The 26249-nt window shown below is 32.7% G+C and overlaps 2 protein-coding genes across 15 annotated transcripts; one reads left to right on the top strand and one right to left on the bottom strand.

The window, feature by feature from the left end:
* The first annotated feature begins 1477 nt into the window (after positions 1-1477).
* Positions 1478-13602, top strand: LOC146945779 (protein TRANSPARENT TESTA 9-like). Of its 14 annotated transcripts, none has more exons than XR_015026483.1 (21): positions 1478-1763; positions 3092-3143; positions 3230-3306; positions 3384-3517; positions 3627-3723; positions 3847-3904; positions 4482-4590; positions 4710-4833; positions 4917-5103; positions 5195-5520; positions 7721-7809; positions 7883-7953; positions 8845-8955; positions 9202-9267; positions 10309-10446; positions 11232-11337; positions 11428-11499; positions 11661-11716; positions 11875-12031; positions 12612-12759; positions 12969-13602. XR_015026483.1 is itself a non-coding variant. In XM_085744056.1 (21 exons), exons 1-21 carry the CDS (start codon positions 1711-1713, stop codon positions 12972-12974), a joined length of 2256 nt encoding a protein of 751 aa, XP_085600182.1. In that variant the 5' UTR covers positions 1478-1710; the 3' UTR covers positions 12975-13602. The 14 variants fall into 14 exon arrangements, 8 of the variants coding, with proteins under 8 accessions (XP_085600182.1, XP_085600178.1, XP_085600181.1 ...); XR_015026482.1 differs by having other exon boundaries at positions 12964-13602; XR_015026481.1 differs by having other exon boundaries at positions 11658-11716.
* A 7569-nt stretch (positions 13603-21171) lies between these two features.
* Positions 21172-26002, bottom strand: LOC146945778 (protein SMAX1-LIKE 4-like). Its single transcript, XM_085744048.1, has 3 exons — positions 24518-26002; positions 23310-23517; positions 21172-22878 (listed from the first exon to the last, which is right to left on the bottom strand). Exons 1-3 carry the CDS (start codon positions 25738-25740, stop codon positions 21289-21291), a joined length of 3021 nt encoding a protein of 1006 aa, XP_085600174.1. The 5' UTR covers positions 25741-26002; the 3' UTR covers positions 21172-21288.
* Between the last annotated feature and the right edge of the window lie 247 nt (positions 26003-26249).

The raw sequence follows: 26249 nt of genomic DNA, 5'->3' as shown, positions 1-26249 counted from the left end.
CCTTAATCGGGTACGTAGGCAAGGAACAAAATTCCTTCAATTCAAATAAAATAAAAAATCCAAAAACATTCTTCACCCTCCAATTCTTCATTTAGAAAACCTTTGAGTGTAAACAACATCTTTCAAAATAGCATTTAAAAATAAAGCGCGCGCGTAGAAATTAAAGACGGTTCCTATAGGATACTATAGTCGTTATGGGTGCCTAACACCTTCCCGTAGCGAAAACAACTCCCGGACCTCGATTCTCAAGGGTTTTGCTTACTTTTTCCCTTCCCAAGAAAAAATAAGATATCACCGGTTTAAAAGGTTCAAACGTAATCAATGTTTGACACCCGAAAACCAAGATAAAACAAGAAACACAAACTATGATGAAGAGAAGAGAAACGCAAGAATCGAAAATCTGGAAAAAGATTTGAATCGAATATGAATCGAATATGATATGGATTGAATCTTTTACTAGATTTGAATCTTCGTAAAAAAACTCTTTTATTAGATTTGAATCTTTTACCTGTTCTTTGGATTGATTCTGAAATGATTTTGGATTTATTATTGAGTTTTTCTAGATTTGTTTTGATGAAGATGAAGAAGAGAAGAAATGAAGAAGATGAAGAAAGGTTAATAAGATTAAGTGTTGGTGGTGCAAGATTAGATATAGTAGACGTGTATCACTTAATGGTTGTATTTTTTTTTAAAATCGAACGTTTAAAATTAAACAAATTAATGAGGTTTTGGTGGGCCACTTACCGTGTGTATACATCTTAGTCATTTCGCTAATTTTTTGACGGAGATAATTTATTTGGTTAACAGAGTAAAAGTTGAGGGATCGAAAATAAATTTTTTAGAATTACGAGACTAAGGGCCCGTTTGTTACGGATTAAAATAAAAGTGATTTTGATATAAAATAATTTAGAGATTATATTTTAGAGATTATATGAAAAATCAGAATCTATTTTGCGTTTGTTTACTGTATTAAAAATCACTTTTTTTAAACAAAAAATCTAGTTTGTTTGGATACAACTATATAAAAGGGATTTTTTTGTTACAAAATTAGTTCAATCTTTTAAATTATATTTTCTCTCTCCTCTAAAAAAAATCTATTTTATTTTAAGCTGCTCCTAACAGCTTCTCATTTGAAGCTGTTTTTAGATTATTTTTAGATTCTGATTTTTTTAAAAATCTGTAACAAACGGATGCAAAACTCTTAAAAGTGATTATTTGTTTAAAAAAAGTGATCTTTTTTCTTAAAAAAGCTATAACAAACGGGCTCTAAAATGAAAACAACAAATAATTAAGTAGAAAGACAATTAGAGTGGAATAAGAAATTGTGTTAATTAAACCAGACATCATCTATACTCATCCTACTCAACAACACCGAGAAGATTCATTAATCTAAAATAAAACACACGTTGCAAATGCATTGCGTCACTTTTCAAGTTTCCTTCTTCAAATTGTTCTATTCATCATCATCACCATCTTCAACTTCACAACCTCTTTCGTTAATCAATAAATAAATTAATCGCAACTCGATACCCAAGTGTTTTGGATTACACTCTTTCTTTCTCTATTTCATCGCGATCTCTCTCTCTCTCTCTCTCTCATCGAAAACCCCACTCTCTCTCTCTCTCTCCCTGTGAAGCTGCTCCCTCGTGTGGAGGATCGAGCAGTTTCAATCTCGATGAATTTCGTCTCTTGATTGATTCTCATAGAACCATGTGGTTTTCCTTCTGGAGATCCAAAGATCGTTTTTCATTGGATCAACTCAGGTTTGTTCACAATTTCACTGTTTTCCTCATTAATCAACAAATATAATTGTGTTTCTCTCTAAATTTTGTTATGCATTGTTGTAATTTAAATTTTATATAATATAGTGAAAAAAATGTTTGTGCTTAATGATAATATAGTGAATAATTGGATAAACTAAATTTGTATGGTAGATAACATGTCAATTACGGATAAGATATGACTTGATTACTCAGGAGCTCATATGGCTCATACACTATGGTAGACACTTCTGATTGAAGGTGTGCCTAGTGTCCGACACATGTTACTGTCAGACATAACACTGACACATGTGATTAAATTGAACTATGACATTTTCTTAAATTATTATTATCGTTGTTGACGTGTCGGTGTCTGTGTGTATGTGCTTCATTGACTATGAGTCTCATTTTTGTTAATCAAAGCAACCTTACATATTGACTCTAATCCGGTCTTTCACGAGCAAACTAAGCATAATGCCATTTTACTTTTGAGAAAATTGTGTTTGACGAGATTGATACTTCATTTGTTGGTTCTACTAAAAATCAATTGGCTGACATTCTCACAAACATTCTTCGAAGACCAATGATAACTTACATATGTGACAAGTTTGATACCTACAAGGAAGAGAGAGAGCTTGAGGGAGAGTGTTGAGATATGCACTAATTTAATTCTTATTATTAGATATGTTCTTCCTTGGATATACTCCATCCGTTTCAAAATAATTGTCTCTTTAGTATTTTTTTCTGTCCCAAAGTAATTGTCAATTTAGAATACCGATGCAGCATTAATTAATTTTTTCCACTATTATACCCTTATTTATTGAATTTCATCAAAATTAACTACTCCACTAACTGCAATTAATAAGGGCATTTTAGTAAATGATACTAATTTTTACAATTGAAATCAACACAATTAATCATTTCCTTAAAAATTGTGCACAAACCTTAAACGACTATTATTTTGAGACGGAGGGAGTATATAATTGTGATTTTATTAGGATTTATATGTCATTGGTTTAGTCTAGATTTATTCCCTTAATTAGGGGATTCTCCTTGTCCGCAAGGCCTATCTCATCTGGCAATGTCGATATTGCTAGGCTGGACACCTTCGCCGGGGTTTGAACCTGGGACCCCGCAGCTGTGTGTATGAGTTTTAGGTGGTGCTTGCCACTTCATCTACAGACACAGAAAAAATAATATCAAGCTGACAGCTAATCTCTGAAGCTATTCAGTATGAATACTTTATTCTCATGTTAGATAGAATTGGGTAAACTTCATTGATGTTCTGTTTTGTTTATTCATTGAGTTTCCCTGCTGCTTGTGGTGCTTAGGTACTTAGCTGATCAGTTGACAAAAGTTCAAATAGTTAATGAGGTTAACAAGGTAATAAAATTCCATCTTATGATTAAAACTTTCTTTGACTTGTTTTCACAGTTTCCTCTATTTATCAATTGTATTATTTGTGGTAGGATTTTGTTATTGAGGCACTGAGATCAATCGCGGAGTTGGTAACATATGGCGACCAACATGACCCAACCTTTTTCGAGTGAGATTCCGTTATGCTTATGCTCCATGGTATAATTGTTTAAATGCTTGAAATTTATGTATCCTAGCTTGTGGCAGATTTTTCATGGAAAAGCAAGTTGTGGGGGATTTTGTACGTATTCTAAAACTTAGCAGGACTATTAGCATTCCACTTCAGTTGCTACAAACTGTTAGCATTATGATCCAAAACCTACAGAGTGAACATGCTATATGTAAGTTGATTGTCAAATGATGTTCTCTTTTCCGCAGTTACGTTATTTCCTACCCCAGATGTAACAATGTTGATGGGCTTGATTTTATTCTTTATTGTTACTTTTGCAGACTATATGTTCAGTAATGAACATATGAACTACCTAATTACGTATTCATTTGATTTCCGCAATGAAGAGCTGTTGTCATACTACATATCTTTTTTAAGGTTCGTTTTAATGTATCCGACTAGTGTACAGAAGTTGATGATTACACTGCACAACCTCTTTTTTTTGTCCCTTTTTATAATTTTGCTAACTAGTACCTTAATGTCTTATGGTCATCATTGAAGAGCAATTGGTGGGAAATTAAACAAGAATACTATTTCTCTGCTTGTGAAGACTCACAATGTAAGTTTTCTGTTTTCCGAATCTTCTTGCTCTGTTAATGATTTAGATTATTAGCTTAACAGTAATTTGTATGATGTTCTTCCTTTGCACGACGTTCTTCCTAATCCTAACACTTGGACTTGGTTATAGACTTATTTATAGTTGATCTCATGTTTGTGGCTTAAAAATGGTAAAGGAGAGGATACTTGGTTTTTGATTATTTTTAGCTGTATTCTTTTATTGTACTTTGAGAAGACTTTGAAATTTTATTGCATCAGGAAAAAAGAAGAAATGAAAGAAAGGAGGAAAAAATTAACGGTTCTTTTTTATCTCTTAAAAATTAACAATTTAAATTCAACTCAAGTCTGATGTTTTGTGCAGTTGAGGCTGCCTATTGAAAAATTGTTAGTCCTGTAATCCAGGCAGTCCAATATTGTGAGATTTATAATTTTATGGATCAGTTAATTAATGAGCATCCCAGTCTTTCAAGTATAATTAACTTCTAATAATGTTCTTTACTGGGTAGAAGATGTCTGATAACTCTGCCTTTGTTTTTGAGATGCCCATATGTATTTACTGTACTTAACTATCCATTTAGGACGAAGTAGTTTCATTTCCATTATATGTCGAGGCGATACGCTTTGCCTTTCATGAGGAGAGCATGATCCGCGCCGCTGTACGTGCTGTGACCCTTAATGTTTATCATGGTGAGTTTTTTTTCTGTTTTTTGGAGTCCGTTTTCTATGCCTTTTCAATTTCTTTCATAACTCAGTTATGTTATGATTAAAAATGATTTTTCTAATGTTTTTGTGTACTTAATTTTCAGTTGGAGATGACTCTGTTAATAGATATATAACTAGCGCACCTCACACAGATTACTTCTCAAATCTGGTTTCCTTTTTTAGGAAGCAGTGTATGGATTTAAACAGATTGATCTCTGAGACGCTGAAGTAAGACATACATATTTCTTAATTTACATATTACATTCAGATTTTTTTGTTTCCTTAGAGAGTAATTATGGTTACTGATACAGAAATCCAGGCCCAGATTCAAACTCTACCGTTACTACTGCTGTAGATGAAATTGAGGATAATCTATATTACTTTAGTGATGTAATCTCTGCTGGAATTCCTGATGTTGAAAGGTTAATAACAGACAGCATTCTAACACTTCTGATTTTTCCAGTCCTTCTTCCTTCCCTGAGGATAGTGGCTGATAATGTATGAAACTTCACTTTATGGCTTTCTTTCTTTACGTCTCATTTATGCTATTCAACATGATCTTATTAATGTTTAGTAGCATGTTGACCAGGATATGCAAAGTGGTGTTGTGACTTCTCTTTACTTGCTTTGTTGCATCTTGAGGATAGTCAAGATCAAAGATTTGGCAAATACAATAGTTGCTGCTCTTTATTACCCCTTAGAGTCCTTTACAAAATGTTCTGGGGGTCAAGTCAATGGCTATATACCTGACCATGGTTTTACATCTGAAAGCAACGGGATAGATAATGATAACCTTGCTGAGAATAGTACAAAATGTTTGGTGGTCAATGTGCCATGCTCATCTAGTTCTTCAGATTGTCATCCACAAAGTATCACCATGCTAAATAATGGTAGCAGTTCAAATGTGGCTTTGAGGTATTAGCCAATCTTTCCACATACTGATTTATATTCCATTTTCTGTTAATATTCTTATGTTAGATTGGGAATAGTAATTTTCATATTTCTTTTTCTTTTTCTGGTACAATGATCTTCATATTTCTGCGCTTTTGGAACTGTGACACATAAGTAAACATATCATGCCAACTTAAATAATCCGGTTCATACTTTTTACCAGTCATTTAAGTGAAAATTTGTAACTTCTATAGAAAAAGTAATTTATTAGAAATTTTCATACATAGCATTGATGATGGTGTTTTTGATTTTTGGCTGTGTTTGTTTCAAGGATTAAATTTACAATCCTGGGAATATTATTCCTAGGAATCTTAATCCTATTAAAGTGTTTAAATTCCGAGGAATATTTTTAAATATATTTAATTAAAATTTAAAACAAAAAAATAAAGGGGTTAAAATAGCGTGGGAGTGGGAAGTTGGGCTTTAATTTAAGGTTTCTCCTCTATCCTTACTCTTATGGACGGTATTAATACCCTTTGTAGGTAGTGGCTAGTCTCCTATCTCACACATGGCTACAGATTGACCACTAGTTGTTAAGGCTGTCTGTTATATATGAAAGAATTTGCAAGAGCGAAGTTCAAAATCCCTAGCTTCTGGTTTAGCCTCTGTCAAAGGGCTACCCTGTTTTAGGTTTCATTCTTGGGTGTCCAACTGTACACCTTGTTTGAACTAGAGGCCGGCGATTGGTAGTCCAACCAAGCGTTGTCGTCAAAGGATGTGTCACACGCTTTTACAATCATTTTTTGTGTAACTGTCTTGTATAGCGTCCACACGCCACCTTCCCGCTATTAATTCACAACGCCACCTTTTCAGTTCGTTTCGCCGGCTCATTTTGGTTTGTTTGGACCACTTCCAAGTGGGTCCCGCTGTTCTGGTATGTTTCAGAGGTTTTTCGTTGCTGTTTTGGTCATGCCGCTGTGATTGTTCCCTATGATCTGTTTGTTCAGATTCCATGCCTTCTTGTGTCTGTTGTATTTTTTTCCCCATCTTGTGGGTCCCACTTTGAGGGTTTTCCGCTGCTGTTTGAACATTTTTACAGCTGTTCGGACCCTGTTTTAAATTTCTTGGTAGCCTCGGGTTCAATTTTCTGGTTGCCCACTTCACTCCCATGTTGTTCAAGGTTAATTTGGTACCCAGTTTGATGGCAGTCCAACAGGCTTCTTTGTTGGCCACTCTGACTCATTATGGTAACTTTATTGTTTGCCTATGTCATTCTGAGTTCCTGTATTTAGATTTTGGTGCATATAGCTGGTAATTTCTCATCTATAATTTGTCCCCTAAACACCTCATAGCATTACCTTGCAATGGTCAAGGTTTGCCTCTTCCATCTCTGTCTCTTGACCCGTTAATTTGATTTTAGTTAATCAACTTACCCGCTCTCAGTTGTTTTGTAACATTTACCTCTGACTCCTGTATAAAGGATTGAAGCATGGGACACACGATTGGAACAAGATCTGAATCATGATATTTCGTTTACCTTCAACCTCATTCACCCACTGTGTTTATTGTTTATGTTCATGCATCTCCAAATATCCTTCATTGTCTGTCGTGTCATCAGTGCCTGGATAAGTTAAAAGTGTTGGTTCCTTATCTGTAGAAATATGGTATTTGATAGAATGTTATAGCATCGTATGATCCATGTAGTTGACCCCACTTAGTGGGACAAGGCTTGGTTGTTTCTGTTGTTGTTAATATTTGATTTCTAAATTTCCCAGTCTCACTTTTTATCCAACCAAATAAAGGGAGAGAGAGTACATACTTTTTTCTTCTCTATTTCTCTCGTACAAAATAATACATAAAGTCCACTCTATTTCTCATCCCTCTCACTCTCTCACTCTCTCTCTCTCTCTCTCTCTCTCTCTCTCTCTCTCTCTCTCTCTCTCTCTCTCTACATACTCATTCTGACCTCTTTCTCTCGTCTCATCTTCACACATCCAATCAAAGCCTTAGGGTTCCTTCACCCTTTTAAAAATTAAGGGTTCTGAAGAAATATTGGGTACTTTTTTGAGTTGTGATTTGAAACTTTGTTTCCAGGACACGGTCTTTTTGTAGGCTAAGCATTATAATGCAACAATGATACTTCATCAAGTTGTGGTTTAAAACTTAGCTTCTAGGATATGTACTTTGTTTTTGTTTTTTGTCATAATGTCTCTGATTGTTGTAGGGAAGTTTTGCTCGAATATGTAACTGGCGGGGCTGATGTACAAGTTTTGGGTTCCTTGAGTGTGCTTGCCACTCTGCTGCAAACTAAAGGTTGTATAAGTGAATGTCTTTTTGCTTCACCATTGCACTTATTTCTGTTTCCTTAATATATTTCGTTTTGTAGAACTTGATGAGTCAATGCTGGATGGGCTTGGAATTCTTCCACAACGCAAACAGCAAAAAAAGCTCTTACTGGTAAGTTGTATTAAGGATACACCTAGCTTGCATCTGCCATTTTGGCCATTTTAAAATATGAGCATTTGACTGTTGACTTATGTTACCCTTTGTCAATACAGTAAATCAGGTAGAATTTCTACCTTCGATACAACAAATCCTCATACGACATACAAGTTTATATTGTTCTTGCTAGGATCCAATCCCGCGTTCTATATTTTAAAATTTGCTATCCTTGTTAAGTGTGGCGTTTCTTTAGCGTAGTTGCTTTGTGAATACGTTGAAGATACCTGATTCATCCAAGTGCCATTATTACTGTAACCTGTAAATTGGAAAGGAAAAAAAAAAATCAAGAATTACTGTTAATAGTTTTGATGACACTGATTATTATCCACATAATTCTTGGATGTGATATTCTCTAAATGGTGTTGAAGGTGGTGAGGAAGACTCCATTCAAGGCTGTGCGTTGGTGGCAAGAAAGCTGTCTTGCGGACAGAACAAAAAAGGGGAACATTTGTTGATGGACATGAATAAAAATATGAAATGCTTGTAGAAATGAATTTGTCTCAATTAGGTTTTTGCCAGGGGCTTTTGTTGTAAGCAAATTAAGTTTGGATATGTGAGAACTTGATTTATATAATATTAACAATAAGATGGTATTCTGTTCTCTTTGTATGGTCGAAGAAACAATTAGAAGATTAGTGGAGACTTAAAAGGTTTGCTTAGGAAGGTTATTTCTGGATGGTTTATTAATTATTTCCCTTTGCTATTGAAATAGGGATCATTTTAATAGGAGGAGGGGAAATAGCTCATAGTTTTATTCTAGCGAAGTGACTTGGTACTTATTTCGACTTTTGATTGATTCGGTGTACTTTTAATATGCTATTTGATTTCCATTGCATGTTTGTGCAGCAAGCTTTGGTTGGCGAGGCTTCAGGAGAAGAACAACTTTTTTCTTCTGAAAGTAGCTCAACAAGAGATGGTATTGCATGTGGGCTTGATGTTTATCTTAATAAGATTAAGGTTTGCAATTTCCTCTATTTTCCAGTTTTAGTTGATGCCTTTTTTCGCCTACTGTATATTTTCACTTTTGCCTTCTTGAATGCAAGCTTAGTTCTATCATATTCATCAGTCAACTAGTTGGTTCGGTCATTAGATTTAAATAATATCTGATTATTATTTTCTTCCCTTGGTTTATTTTATATGAAGGTTTAAAAGATGTTTTGCTTGATGATGGCTTCCTTACATTTTGCTTACAATGTTTTACAGGAGCAGTATGGTGTATTTTTTCAGCCTTCAAACGTGGTATCAAGCCCTCGTGTACGTAGATTTCAGGTACATTTTTATATTTGATAGTCTTATTGACATACTTTGTCGAAACAGTTAAATCTATACTATATGGAAGTCCCTAACTGCTTATGGGTAGGAACATCTTTTCATTTTCAGGTATTGGAAATGTAGTATTGACATATTTGACAATTACCATAGTACCTAAACTTCATGATTGCCAAATTTTCTAGCAATCTCTGAATCATGCATGTTTACAACTCTAGGTATTGAGATCAAGTAAATTGCTTTAGAAAGTCGTTTATGTAAACTTGGGTACACTTGCATAGACTTGCGTAAAATTGCGAGTTTTAGGACAATTGAACGAGTCTACAACATAGCAAATATTTTCGCTGGACATGCTGAAATGACATTGGCTCAGTGTATTTGGAAAAACTCTAAATGCAATAGCTGCATGATCAAGCTCCTTAGTGCACAAACCATGTTAAGCGAGCTTCTGCTATCTACGCTTTAATGCCTGCTACTCTAATATTCTCTTAAATGCATTTGTTCACATATATTTTCCTGTTCCTCCAGTAACAGCTGAATCACTGTGCCTTTAACCAGTGTTTTTTTTCCCACACTTTACCAATATTTGACACCGAAGTGGTGAAGAGTATTGTTGGTCAAAGGATCTAATAGATTGTATATATTATAACATATAAAGTTTACCTATTGAAGGAACCATAATTCAAGTGATATGCTAGACTGATAATGCTACTTGGACCAGAATATTGTGGTTGATTTTACTAATAAAAATATAAGTATCTCCTAACGTGAACAAATAAAAATAAAGTTTGGCAGTTCATGTGAACAAATTACCTGCCTGGTGTCGCTAACTTTACCATTTAGTTTATGCCATGATGTTCCAGATTCTATAGGATATGATTACAATGCTATAGTCAAATGGTCTTTATTATTCATGGTTTACGGTTTATCTTTTATCCACGGTGACATTGCATTTTTTGATGGAATGTCAAGACAATCTTATTTTATCACTTGATGTTCAAATTTAGTAATTTTTTAATATATATGGGATGTTTTTTTCAGGTGCTCGATGCATTAGTGAGCCTCTTTTGCCGTTCTAATATATCGGCAGAGACACTATGGGATGGTGGTTGGCTTTTACGCCAGTTGCTTCCTTATAGTGAGTCAGAATTCAACAACCACCACCTGGAATCGTTGAAAGTAAGAACATACGATGCCTTAGCAGTGACATCGACACAAATATTAATGCATGCCCCTATACTCGCATACTGTTTACACATGTAGGAGGTCCACTTCTTTACTTGAGTATTGAAGCAATTTTCAGGCGGGGCTGGCTTTGTGGTTCATGTGTCAATTTGTTTTATGCTCTGTCGTTCTTCCAGATATATAACTTGCAAAAACTTGTTTTTTCCTGATATGAAATGATCGGGACTTGGTGTTATGGGGTGCCTAAGTCCCACATTGGGTAGTTGAATGTCTTTGTTATTCCCCCTTGACAGCCAGCTATCAAGGGATTTATCCCTAAATTTCAGAAGGTTGACGTGGAATATCCAGAAAAAATGTTCTTTGATTTGCAAATGTAGTAGGTGTTCATAGCTTATAAGATGATCCCATGAAATACTCCATTCGGTCCTTATTATAAGAAACCCTTATTTATTATGAGAGAATATTAAAAATAAGTAAGTTGGTAGAAATAAGAGTAATTGATATAGGGGCATTCATGGAACAAATTTAAATTTATTGGTGTATTAAATGAAATCAACTATTTTAAGACGTTTTCTTGGTCTTGATGAATTAGGGTTTTGTTTCTTGTAATAAGGAGCGTAGGGAGTAATTAATAGTCAACTAATACAATAAGTATATGGTTTTCGACATGAAATTACCATATTCCCTTTAGGTATAGTCAATAATCATTAATAAAATGAGTTTATTATATGTGCTACAGTAATACCTTAATTTCAGTTGCATCTACTTTCCTCTCACAGATTTCTTACGAGAATTCGGCTTGTGCTCTTGAAAAGGAAGTTAAAGGTTTTTGGCCTGACCTTCTTATTACTGTTCTTTGTGATGAGTGGAGAAAGTGCAAAAGAGGTGATTTTAATATTTCTTGTTGTGCCCAATGGATTTCTATGTTTGTCTGGCTTACTTATGTGCTTGAATTATATAATTTTCTACCTCCAGCAATGGAGTCCTCATCCCCTCCAAAAGAACCAAAGTGCATGCTTTTTCCACCTCGGATGTTCTTTTCTGAAGGTAAGCTTGTAACCTTGTAGCTTTTCGAATATTTATATATTTATTTTCTTTAGCTGGTTGTTATATCCAGGCTCTTATTTATTTTCTTTAGCTGGTTGTTATATCCAGGCTCGAGAATAATAAGAAAGATTTTAATTCTGTTTCTGTTGTTCCGACAGAAGATATACCTGAGGGATCATCATTTACTGCTGGAGAAAGAATGCACGAGTTGGTGAAGGTCTGCCTACACTTATTTATTGTCTTGTCTTGTTATATTATAAAATTGCATTTGTTAATAACATGCTCATACAGTTGGATTTTCGTCCATTCTGATTCGTCATAGATTGCATACCTTTATAATGAAGAACTTTACATTGGTTCCCCTCTCTCTTGTAGGTATTTGTACTTCTGCACCAACTTCAAATATTCACTCACGGTAGAGCTTTGCCTGATCAACCTCTTATTTATCATCCTTGTGATCATCGTACGAATTCTCGAGCCCAGACTTCTGGACTTGCGGCAGTCCCAAAGCCAGGCACTGAAATGAACCTCGGTAACTGTTCTGAATTACGATTTGTGTATTTTCTCATGACTGGTTTTTTTTAATATATTAAGCTTATTGTTACCTAAATACTTATTTATAACTTTGCTTTTTATGTTGTCAAAGAAACATCAAGTACTTATAAATACCTCACTTATGATATTTACCATAATAAGAGTTATCAATCCCAGATAGCGGCATATAGTAGACAGCCTAAAAATGCTATAGTGGGATAGAGCGAGCATAGCGGAATGACTGTTATTAAAAAAAAAAAATTATACATATTCCCTTCAGTCTTTTGTAAGAAAAAAGATTAGATCACAAAGATCAAGGAAGCACATTCAAGAGAGTTGATGCTAATTATTTGTTTTTTTTCAAACATGCCCCTAACAATCATTAAATGAAATGAAACCCACTTGCACATGGAAGATCAATCTTGGTCAAATAAAACACAATAAAATAGGGGGTATAGAAGGAAATTAAAAAATTAATACACTTAAAAAGTGTTCTGTGTTTTATATTTTAATTTAGGACAAAAAAATAACCTATCTGTCTCTTATTTACCACCTGCAGTTAATGCTGTGCCTTGTAGAATTGCTTTCGAGAGGGGCAAAGAGCGCCATTTTTGCTTTCTAGCAGTCTCTGTAGGAACTTCTGGTTGGCTCGTGCTTGCAGAAGAATTGCCTTTGAAGAAGCCGTATGGAGTTGTTCGGGTTGCTGCACCTTTGGCTGGGTGCAATGTATGTATAGTTGTCTTCTACCTTGCATCTTAATCTTGAAACAAGTAGTTCTGTTAGCTGACAGTTATACACATTAATGTTTGTTTCCACGCAGAAAGAATCCATGAATGCAATTTAAACAAACCGAATGTTACAATTATTTTTACTTTCAAGTTTTATCAGTCAGTGTATAGTGATATTACAATAACTTCTGTCATTCTTTAGCCCAGGGTTGACGATAAGCATTCAAAATGGTTACACCTGCGGATCCGACCTTCGGCTTTACCTTTTCTGGATCCTGTCAAGTTCAATCGACATGGGAAGTTAAAGACAAAAGCTTTTGTTGATGGAAGATGGATATTGGCGTTCAGGGACGAGGAGTCTTGCAAAAATGCTTTTCTCATGATCCGTGAAGAGATTAATTATCTATGCGATGAGGTTCATAGAAGAATAAAACCTTTGCTCAAGCTTGAAACCGTGCTAGACATATCAAGCTCGTCTGCTCCTGTTTCAGAGGATTCCTCTTCACATACAACACCTCCCGATTCATTGTAAGTCTTTGACCTAATTTATAATAATAGGCTGTTTACTCCAGGGGTGGGAAATTATTAAGTCTGTCACCCTTTTGTATATGCTCCCAAAATATATATTAGGTTTGTAGATTAGAAATTGTGGTTTAGTGTCATTCTTTTTGTATACTAGTCTTTTCTTTCCTGATTTGTAAATTTTCCCTTTTCTCTCATTCTTTAGGAGCTCTAACGTAGGCCCTATATTTTTCTCCTATGTTATAATAACATTATTTGTAAGCTCTATAACAAATGTAAATTTGAGGGAACTCCATAGAGTTTTTTTCCTCCTTGTTCAGACTGGTGTAATTTTTGTTGTATGTGTGTTATTTTTGATTATATGGATTATACAATAAATGAAAGCTTTTCACATTCACTTCTATTGTCATGTGTTATTGTCTTTTTGTCCTAGTGCTAATGACTAGTATTTTAATCTCCCCATAGATGTTATTTGTCACTTTTAATTCTATTTTTTTAAATATTAAATAAATTATTAATGTGATATGATTTGATTGTATTTCTATTTATTTATTAGCAAGTTTTTGTTTGCGAGAAGGATCAATTTGGTAGCTCAAAAAAAATAATAACCAGAGGCTAGTATTAGTATATTAGAGAAATATGTGTAACTTCAAGTCCTAACAAAATAAGAATGCCCACGTCTATCTGCCAGTATACATAACAATGATTATGTTCAACTAACCGACTAACATTAGTGATATGATATGATGTTGTATTATCTTTTCTCAAATACTATATACATTACTTAAAAATAAAGATCACAAGCACTACGTGCGTTTCTTTTTCCACCATAAGAAACTGAAGCACTACGGTTGTAATGATTTCAGGGTTATTGGGTTTATGTCTTTTAGGTTTTTATTGACTATACTTTCAAAAGGCTCTTAATTGATTGCATAGTCTACAGTGATGATTGCGGTACAACAACTATATCATTGCAAACTTTTGTTTCCATCCAACTAAACACCAATTGGCAGCTCTTTTGAAAGATAATGATTTGTTTAGGAGCTAGAAGGAGAAGAAAGGAAAGGACTTTGGGCGAGAGAGGAGGGAATGGAAATTTCTCACCTTGTTTGGGAGGAAATTTTTAAAAAGGATGGAAAAGAAAATGTTGATGATTGATATTTGTAGGTTTAAGAGTATTATATCGACAAAAAGATGATTTAGTTTGAGAATTTGTAGGGGAAGAAATGTAAAAACTTTGGAAAATACTTGAGTGACTTTGCATTTTGGTGACTTTGGTAACTTTAGTGTATTTTAGATGAGAGAGAATGATAAATGAGTGATTAAAATAAATTATTTTGATGAGAGAGAATTCTTGGTTAGGAGAGAGATAGAGACAAAGTCAAAGTCACCGAAGTGTTACCCAAAAACTTTGGGAGAGGGGAGGACAGAGAAATAAAGATAAGTTTTTTATGGTTTGAGACAATGTTTTTTTTTATAGAGAATGAGAAAAGAATGTATCCTTTTTTGGGGAAAAAATAATGTATATAAATAGGAAAATGCTAAATTGTATCTTTTTTAGGGAAAAAATAATGTATATAAATAGGAAAATGCTAAATTACTCGGAAGAAACCATCCCGAGATTGTCCCGAACTAATATGTGTTATTTTAGGGAATGCTAATATATGAAGTTAATCAATTTTTGCTGGATATTCGTGAGAATATTTTCGCGAGATATACCATTGCCCTTATAAATAATACATTTAATGAGAAAAGAGTGTTTTTATTAGAGAAAAAGAGATGAAAATGATTTTTCCTTCAAAAACAGTTGACAATGATTTGAAGAATTTGTTCAAGCCCTCTAAAATTGTTCACCAATATAATTTTTTTAGTTCTCCGATATTAAAAGATTCTGTATTATAAAGAAAATTAAATCCTTCATTTAATTTGAGAACTATCTTTTCTTCACTTTTCGTTTCCTTTTTTTTAAGTCCTAAACTCCCAAATAGAGATTTATAGAATTTGCTCGATCCAACAATGTCCTCCAAAATTCTCTCTTAATATATTATTTTGAGTTTCTCTTCATATGAGAGTTTTAGCTTTATGGAGAAAAATAAACGTTCCATGGGAGGGTTTATCATCTACCTCCTTTTCTTCCTTTCTTTCTCCCAAAGTCCTTTCTCTCTATTAACTCTATTCAATCACTGATTGAATCAAAAGAGAGGGACCCAAATAATGAAGGTACCCCGAAAATCATAAAAGACACTAAGGCTCTGTTTGGTAAAAATAGCGGATAGTTGATAGCTTTTAGCTGATAAGCTAGCTGATGACTGATAAGTTAGTTGAAGTGTTTGGTAAAATTAGCGGTTCAACTAGCTGACTAGTGTAAAATGACGTAAAAGGACATTCTTAATTCATAGTAAAATTTATATCAATTAATATTCAAAATATTTTTTTGACAAAATAGTTAAGATATGTAGAATTTAGTAATTTAATATGTATTATGTATTATTATTAAATTAATTCCTTTTCAATGAAATTTTGTTTTAAATATGTTTCCATCTATTCATTTTAAATTATAATCTTACCAATAAAATTATAAACTTTTCTTTAAAAACAATTCGATACACATTCAATTCATTATTCATTTTATTTGGAAGGGTACAATACATAAGTAACAAAAAAAAACGGTTAAATTCATAAGCAACGTAAAAAAAACTGTTTGTTAAATGAAACAAAAAAATTCAGACAAAAAATTGGGGATGAAAATCACTTCAGCTTAGCGTTTATTTTATTATCGACGTTTCAGCTTTGAATTGAAAACATATCATGTTTTAATTATAATAAAAGTTATAAAGGGTAAAAATGAGTTTTAGTTAAAATGATAAGGGTAAAATAGGAACAAAAAATGATAAGCTATAAGCTATAAGCTCAAACGCTACTTGGAATAGCTTCTTAAAAATAGCTTATAAGCTCGTGAAATAAGCTATAAGCTCATGGTGAAAAGGTGTTACCAAACAGAGCTTTTTTTGTCAAACGAGCTTATAAGCTATAAGCTATAAGCTATAAGCTCTTTCGGTGGCCTTACCAAACAGACCCAAAGAGGTTTGTCATTATTAAATCTTAACAAGGTATGCAACTTTTGGACAAACTCTACACAATCACATACTTAAATATTTTCTTCACGATAAAATTTATTTAGATTGGCATTCAAAAAGTGGCCCAAGGAGTATAGCTCAGTTGAATAACACGTAAATTTTGTGTAAAAAGATTAGAATTGAATTGATAACCAAAGCTCACTATTGAGGAAAAGTAAAAAGATTTAAGTATGAATAAGCACTAAATTAATAGAAAATCTTATAATTGAACCTAATAATGAGATATATAAAAATAGAGAGGATAAAATGGGTCTGACTGCCCATCTATTAATCCGTCTTAAGTGAGACAAAACAAGACGAGTTTGTGACATTCTCTATCTTAAAAGTGTTTAAAAACGTAGTATTTAGAAAATTACGGATAAATATATCCATTTTTAGAACACTCCCAAACATGGGAAAAAATAAACTTAGAGAATAATATAAATCAACTTGCATTATAATTTTTTTTTGAGCAAGCTTGCATTATATTTATTTAAAATTAAAGAGTACAACCCCAAATATGTTGTCACATCGTACAAAATTGACTCTAAATATAAACCCAAATGTCAATCACATAAGCAGTAATTGAATTATCAACAACATAAAATAAATCCATATATACCGTGACAACGACATGTTGATCACTTCAGGCTTTGGTTTTCTCTTCAAATGTTGTCAATCTCATCATCTAACCTTACAAATGATTGTGCAAATAGGCACAATGGAACATATAGAGTGAGTCCTCATTTTCAAGAATATACTCCCTCCGTTTCAAAATACATGTCCAATTTTTGCAATGTGCACTATTCACTTGACTTGCTTTGACCATACTTTTTAACTAATGTATAAATACAAATATGGGTTATGTTACAAGACACCTTCATGAAAAGTAGTGTGGTGTCTTTTATCAAGTCACACCTCAAGGTGTGATTTTCACTTTTTTAGTTATAACTTTGATAAAAGACACCTTCATAAAAAGTAGTTGGTGTCTTTTAACAAATGCTCATAGAGTAACTTGATAAAAGACACCTTCACAAAAGGTGTCTTCTATCATAACCCTACAAATATTAGCATGTAAGATGTTGTTTGATTTGTCTCGACTAATATTTTCAAAATATTAAATTCTTATAATTTTTTACTTTAGATAATTAAAGATATTAACGGTCAAAATTGTGCATTGACATATGTGAAATGGTTGACTTGGACATGTATTTTGAAACGGAGGGAGTAATAAACTAGAGTATAACATACTAACTACACAACATTTATACAAAAATAATCAAACAAGCACACAAGTCAACATAGAACACAATCAACACGTTATACAAGACCATGATTCATGCAACCTATACAACTACTTGGACACATGGGTCCAATCTACTCCAAGTTGGTGAACGTGGAGAAGTCACAAACCATTGAATCGAAGAGTGTAGTCGATATAGGTGTTAATATGCAGTCGGATCACCCCATTCTTCTCTTCCTTTCATGTAAGACTTTTTCCTATTGATACCTCTTCAATACTTCAATTTGATCATCTGTTCTAATTCTATAACGACACTAACATTTTGACATTCCCTCTACATGAGCACAAGGAAATTAATCGATAACATTTCCATCAAACGATACTAAACACACTTATTTCATGTTGAGTTGATTTAGGTTTACAAGTCATTAATCATCAATAAACACCATCAATCATCACCCATCATCATTATTAATTAGCTAATTATTATCTAAATCCATTAACTAGAGATAATTAGGTTTACAAGTCATTACATATTAATTACTAAGACTTTTAAGATTTTCGTCATATAAAAATTGATTTCTACAATGCTTAAGGAATTTCATATAAAAATTGATTTCTACAGTGCTTAAGGAATTTCATGACTTTTGACTCTAAAAAATCGATTTTTGTAATCCTAAAAATTGATCTATGTAATTCAATTCAATCAGCCAAATTTGTTCTTAACATCCAATTAACATGATTTTATCTCTTAAAGTCCATTTATTGTCATCATTAACCTATAATCTAAGACCAAAATCACCACTTAAGTATTTTCCAAGTATTCAACTTCTAAATTCATTTTTTCTAAGCCAAAAATAGATTCTTCTAATCAGTTTTCTATAAGCCTCAAAGTTCATCCTAAAAATCGTTTTCTCTAATCTAAAAATTGATTTCCTATGTTCTTTTTCACACTCCCGAGTTACCAATTTCCATCCCAATTTTTTTTTTCCTATAGTCATGAAATCAATTTACGAATCCAGAAACGATTCAAAGCTCAACAGAATCATACAACAGTCATCATAAATCACATTCCAACAATATTAACATCACACCAATTACATGCATTAATAACTTAAAAATTCTTATTTAATTCATTCCATGTTAAAAAAATTAAAATTTTACATGAGAGATTTTTGTAAAGTATTAAATACCTTAAAAGAATAATTCAAAATTTCGAAAGATAACATAATTTTACTTAAATGTAGGGACCGAAAGTGGTGACTCAATATTTAGGGGACTAAAATTTGATGAAAATTTTTAGAGCGACTAAATTTTAGACAAGACTAGTGTTATGCTTCTCTAGTTTGGTGATCCACAACAACAAGCATCTTTAAAAACGATTAAGAATCGACACTTTTATTGTTTTTTGAGTGTAAGAGAATTTTGAATCAAACTTTGATTTCAACTATTAATTCAGAGAAACAAAAATCTGAATTAAGGCCCCTTATATAGGTTGGTTTTCTGTTTTAAGAAGATAGGGTTTTCTAATTCAAATTTCATAAACTATGGAACTAACTCTATATTTTAAATTTGGCTTCATAAAATCTATTTCTGAAACAAGGAAAATCAACCTTTTGCAGTGAAAATAGAATCTCCCGGTGCAACCTGATTAAAAACGGTTATTGCAGATTGAAAAATTGTTTTTTTCCTCAATATTTCAATTTTTGATGTCTAAATATTCAAACATCTAACAATTAACATAATTGACTTTAAAAAGGTTTAGAATGAAAATATTCATTCTGATATTTAATATTCATTCTGATATTTTCAAGATTGCAAGAATGAATATCAATAACGGCAATTTCAAAAGTCAAATTGCCGGGATGAATATTCATTCCGGCAATTTCAAAATCTCAATTATCATAATTAATATTTATTTTAGATGAATTTTTCGTACTTTCACATGAGTTTTTTTTCCTCATTTATAACAAAAAAAGCTTTTGTATATTTTTTCCATATCCATGTAAGTTTGTTGCTGCGGTCCATTAGTATCAATATGGGCCACATTGTAATTCAAATATAATGAGAGGATATCTATCATTCAACTATGATGGAATAACTTTACATAATTAAAACAGCAAGACACTCAAGTACTTTTCTCTAAAAAAGTATAAAATGTTACGATCATACATCTTAAATCTAACGCAGAAAATCAAAGCCATGATGATGTTCTAAGAATGGAAGACAGGACCCACATTCGCCGTTCAATCATACAAACTTTAAGGTCAAAGAAATTATAAAGAATAATATTTCAAGAAATAAATTTGGAAATATAAAGTGTCCATGTCTTGTAGTGGAGTCTTGTTTTTGGTTTTCATTGGGTTGGTATATTTGTGCATGGCTTAAGATAAGCATGATGATCAATATATTAGTTAACTAACAAATAATAAGCTATAAAAATTGAAATGATTGAAGATTCAGAAGTAAGATATACTTATAATTTTAAAAGAAAATCAAGTACGATAGTTGGATTACATTAGGATATTGAAAGAGAATTGTTACTGGTTGAGAATTTAAAATCCAACTTAATTTTGAACAAGGAAACTCTTATTTGTGGATTTAGAAATTTTCTATATGATGTATCTCTTCAATCACATGTTTTAAATTGCATTGTTTACATCATGAACATGTTATAATAACTTTTCAAATTTATCATATGTTTTTGGTATCTCCAAACTAATGAACTTAATAGTGCTCCATAGTCTTCCAATTATATGTGACAATTGAAGTATAATAGGGTTGATTCATGATACATTTTTTTCTTCATAATAACAATATATAAAGCTTATACTTATCCAAGTTTTGATTAATATTCTATGAACAAAAATTAGGAACAAAATATCAATATGAGATTTTACTTTTTAGACATGAATTTTTTGTTGTAGTTCAAACGAAGTGTTCAAAATTTGGATATGGCATCAAAATCTTGATAGCACCTAATTCTGTTCTTGTTCGGTCATGAAATGATTCATCAAATTGATGAAATGACTATGATGCTTGCTGGATAGAGGATTAAAAATGGTGCTTTCTATGAATAGATAGTGCATTCTTAAAACGGATCAAAGATATTTCACCATGATGTTATATTTTTTTTTTGCCTTCTATAAAATATCTCAACAAACATCTGCATTGGTGATATTTGATTGAATAACATATCGTTAAGCCTCCATTAGACATGACCAAGTATTTGCATACACACAAACATCATCTTTAACTTCATGCTTTTTTTTTTTTTTTTTTTTTTTTTCTTTATGTGTTATTATACTTTATCAACTATTGCACCTTAACATTCAAAAATTTATTACAATCAAGTCTAGCGCAAATGGTTGGTGCATATAGTGTGTGAGTGTTGTAAACCCTGAGATCTTTCGATTCCTACTTATTAAAAACAAATCATCAATGGCATTACAAGATGCTGCTCATGATTGTAAAGAATACATACAAAATAAAAGGTAAGAAATGGTTAACAAAAAAGGACCAAAATGCATTAGAAAAAAACAAACACATTCTATAATAGAAATTAGAAGTTACACAAAAGAAGGTACCTATTACTTGCATTTTACATCTTCTCCACCCCCACTACTAACCAAAGTCAGTGATATGATCAATCCATTAAGTAGTTAACAATTTGGATATTTTTAGGCAAACATGAACCCATAAACCCACTATCCCATTTTCTATCCTCTTTACCACCCCAACAAAGTGTATAAACTATACCATTTTTACCCCCACCATTAACCCTCTCTAAACTTGTTTGAAAAATGCCTTTTAGCCATTTCTCAAACATGTTGTTAGTAAAAGAACCACACCCTACACCAATTTCCTCTATCACCTTATCTTGTACACTAAATTTTACATTCCCAAAAACCTCCTCAAATGACTCTTTTACCCTTGACATAAACATCTTTGTCATTTCCTTGTTCTTAGCTGGACTTTGATTGAACTCAAACAAATTCTCAATTGAGTCTAGGGACTCATTTGAGATCAAATGTTCTCCTAATGTTTCTCTTGTCAAATCACTTGAAATTGGACTATTTTCTCCCTCATCATAGTCTTCATCTTCTTCTTCATCAGCTTTCATATTCAAATCAAGAGTGTTGTTGAAGCTTGATTGTCTTGAAAATGAAAATTCTATCTTCTTGTTCCCTTCATTTTCTTCAATCCTTGGAATTTTTACCTTGCTAAACAAGTCAAGTTCAGCACTTCTTTTATTACCTAAACAAGGTGATTTTGATGATGATGAAGATGGTGATAACTCAAAAGTTGGTTTTTTCTCAGTTTCACTAATCTTCAAAACCAACTTCATCACTGAATCCTTCTTCTGATCTTCATTGACAATACTGCCACCATTGGACAATATGAATATTTTTTGGCCTAAAGTTCCAAACTTTGCAATCTCAAATTCATCAGCAAGCATTTTCCTTAAAAGGGTGTCACCAAAATCAGCATTTTCAACCAAAACAACAAACTTTTCATTGTTTTTCAATAGCCCAACAATCTTTTCAGAAAAGGGTGTCTCTGCATTCTCTCTCTTCATCATATCCATCTGAGAAAACATTTCAACTGATCCAAACACTGATTCTGCAATTGCAAGTGCCAACCTTTTTTTCCCAACAGAATCATTTCCTTGCAAAAACAACCAAGTAGCACATTCCTTTGATGATTTGGAATCAACCAAAGCTTCTGCTATTGAACTAACTGTTTCACATTGCCATGGAACATTCTCCTGCAACACTTTATATATATGATCTCTTTGCAGTGTTAAATTTTCCATCTTTTTCTGATCTGAACCACTGAATGTTGAATTTCCAAGTGCAAGAGTTGTCTTTACTTCTTTAGTACCTTCCATACCCTTAAGAGAATCCAACTCCAAGGTTGTTGTTACTTGGTTTTTCTGTGCTTTTTCATCATTGAAGCTGAACTCAATGGTGCATGATTGTTGTCCGCGACGGAATCGAGGTATAAGGTTTGAGCTATAAGCTGGTTTGGTTGCAGAATCAACAAAAGATATTGAACTTGGTGTATCTGGCAAGATACTACTACCTTGGTTTGGCCAATAAGGGTATGATGAATTATAAGGGTAGATCTTTGCATTGGAACTATGATTGTTGCTCCAATGGTTTTGAGGTTGTTTGTTCTGGTGGAGACATTGACACAATCTGTTCCACTTTTTGTTCAACTGGGTCAATTCATCCTGAAAAAAAAACATTAAATTGTTCATAAGCCACTATTTCAAACATACGCCAAGTCAAAAATCACATAAGATCATTGTATCTTATAATCAATTTTGATGAAGTCAAAATATGAACCGTCTAATTTTGATCTAATGATTAAAATGTTTCAACTAGGATACGATAAATGTATGGTTTGTGACACTAAATTCAGATTTGACGCGTTAAATATGTGTGACGCATTAATTAACCTAGACCGGTTGATCTCAAATCAACGGTGTAAATGATTTAAAAATGATTTGGTAAAAGTTTAACATATATGTGTGGCACTAGTTATATTATGTAATTATAATTAAGTGTTGGTTTGTATATGAGATAAATCTTTTTAAGAATTAGCTTTTTCAGTCTTTTGTATTCTTGTACATGTTGGGAAAAAAAGATAAAATTTTGCTACCTTCTGACGTGCTTGTGTGCTATGAGACTGAAGCCATGAAGGCAACAGATTCTTCTGGTCTGGTTTGAACAATTGAGCTTCTTTTTCATAATTGGAGACACACTCTTCACAGCAATTAAGCTTCTCATGTTCCTCCTTGTTACTGAAAAACTTTGATTCCAGCATAGGAGATGGGTTTTGAGAGATGCTCATTTTTGAATCATGCACACTGCAAATTGAGTAACAAACTCCAATTAGCATCCAAAATTAAACAAATAAACACTAACACGTCAACACCAATAATACACAAAATATATCGGTCTTAAACACTGATTATGTCAGACGTAAGACATGTCTTCGATCTAAAGTGTCGATATTATATTTTATCACACTCTTAGCTTAATATGTTTGAAAATGTTGCTATAAAATAATATTTAAGAGAATGAAACGTTGGAAATAGAACATATTAGCAAAAACATATATCCATGTTTTTACTTTATGATATTGCTTTTGGTAAAGTATAGTACCTTGTACAAAACATCATGTGAATCCGTAATGTCTAAAGAGGTTTTGTTTATACTGACAAAACAAAGTGAAGCAGAAAGGCACTGCTTCACGTCTACCTTACCTTACCAACCAACAATGCTTTTCACAGTGCCTTCTGCCATATAGTCCAGAATACCGTACATACTTAGCCACAAATTGCAAAACAAATTAACCTTTCACATAAACACTTATCATGCTTCATAAACTTTTGTATATATTTCCATATTTAAAATAAAAATTATAAAGTAATTAGTTGTTTGAAATTTAATCAAGATACTTAAATAATAAAACCCTCTTTTTTGTATTTTTTTTAGTGTTATGAGTGTCATAATATTATTTACCGACTGTATCAAAATTACAAAAACATCCTTAAACGTGTTTTGTTAGTAATTTCATGAATCAAACGTAGTAAATTGTTGTCAATTGTCGTATGGTCATTAAGTGTATCAAAATTACAAAAGTATTCTTGATTGTGTCTTTCATTAGTAAATTTATGGTCCGAAATGATTCACGGAAGACATGTCCTAAGTTGAAACTAAAAAACAACATAAGACAAACCAAACTAAGTAACAAAATACACCTTCATATATGTTTTGATAAATATATAGACTAAAGTACCAAAAAGGACTATTTATTCTTAAAAAAAATGATTAAGCTAATAAGAGATTAATTAGATTAATTACCTTGATGAATGAAGACTCAAACCAAGTCCACCAGATGGAACAGGAACAGCTTGAAGACACCATTGATTCTCAAAAGTTGGTACCCTCATTTGACACCTCATGTAACTTTGATAACTAGATGTTGCAACAAGCCAAATCTTACCATTCTTGTTCCCTTCTTCACCAAACAACTTTCCTATTTCTTCCACAACATAATCAACAATCTCTTTTTCATTCAAACTTCCATCATTATCATCCACTATCCACTTCAAATCTCCAACATAGAAAATAGCTCCAACACCTAATGCAACATAATCACTAACCTTCCTTTTCAACACTCTAATAACATTCATTTCAACTTCTTCCTTTTTCATATACTTCAAAGAAACTGAACTAAGACCATGAAACTTCACAAAATGAGTTGTTTTCAATTCATCCGGTACTTCACCTCTTTCAAATCTTTTCATTATTTCACTAACTAGTCCTTCAGTTAAAGAAACTGTATCACCAACTATCACAGTGTTTTTCTTCTTCTTCCTCAAAAGAACATCAAAAACAAGATTAATATCTTCCTTATTAGACTCAGAAGATTTTAAGAAAGGATGATATACTACTTGTTCTTTCTTCTGTGAAGAAAAGAGAACAGAACCATAACCATAAGAACTCAAAAAATGGTTATGACTAAGAGAAGGTGAAGAATGAAAAACAGAAGAGTTTAATAAAGTTGAAGAGTTTTCCAAATTGTTTTTAACAGAAGGACTAGAAAAACCAGCTTCTCTCATAACTCTACTAACAGAAGGGTCATCAAGAATGGAAAGAATAAGCTGATCAAGTTCAACTTTAACACTCAAAAGTGGTTGCTGCTGTTGCTGTTGGTTTTGCTCAATACACCCCCTTCTTTGATGAGCTTGAGCTCTTTTAAGAGCAGCAATGAGTGCATTAGAAAGAGAAGGAACATGCTGTGGTTGAAGCAAAGGTGAAGTAGTAGTAGTTGGAAGTCTATTAAGAGCAACATTGAAGCAAAGTTCAAGAGCTCTACATTGAAGAGGATGATTATTTTGTTGTTGAGATTTGAGACATGCATTTCTTAAAGAAGAAGATGGTAAACTCAAAAGTGTAGCAGCAACGTGAAGAGGTGTGATTTGTGCATGGCCTCTTCTACGTGCTAAGCCTAGAGAGTGCTTCAAGATTGAAGCAGCCTCGGCTGTTAGTGTCTCTTGCAATGTATAAGCTCCTGAGCGCATTACAATTTGCTATACCCACCCCCACACCACCCCCACTTTTGAAACTTAGTTTTCTTCACTCTACTACACTTGTTTTTCTCTTATGTTTCTTTTCCTCTCTCCACCACCACACCCCCTTGTGTTTTTCCTAAGGTGAAGTTTGGTATATTTCCTCTTGAAAGAATAGAGGAAATTTGAAGAAGAAAAAAAAAAAGTTTAAAGGGTTTGAAAGATGAGAAGAGTTTTTTTTAGAGAGAAAGAGAGTGTAGTTAAGATTTAGAAATACAAGACTAGGCCTCACCTCTTCTTTATACATCTTTGTTGCTCATTATTTTTTTAATTTTTTTTACTTTTACCTTTTACTTTTGCTTAATTCTCTTTTGGTTATAGTTTAAAGAAGCAGCTTTTTCTTAACTTTTTATTCCACTTCATTTCTCTCTCTCTCTCTCTCTCTCTCTCTCTCTATATATATATATATATATATATATATATATATATAGTTTAAATTAAGTTTATTGCTATAGAGACAA

This window comes from Medicago sativa, chromosome 2, assembly GCF_051527215.1.
Source record: "Medicago sativa cultivar Bolivia chromosome 2, Bolivia_mono, whole genome shotgun sequence".
In the NCBI taxonomy this organism is placed as follows: domain Eukaryota; kingdom Viridiplantae; phylum Streptophyta; class Magnoliopsida; order Fabales; family Fabaceae; genus Medicago; species Medicago sativa.
The sequence above is the reverse complement of the archived record's forward strand: the minus strand, read 5'-3'. Positions and strand labels throughout refer to the sequence as shown.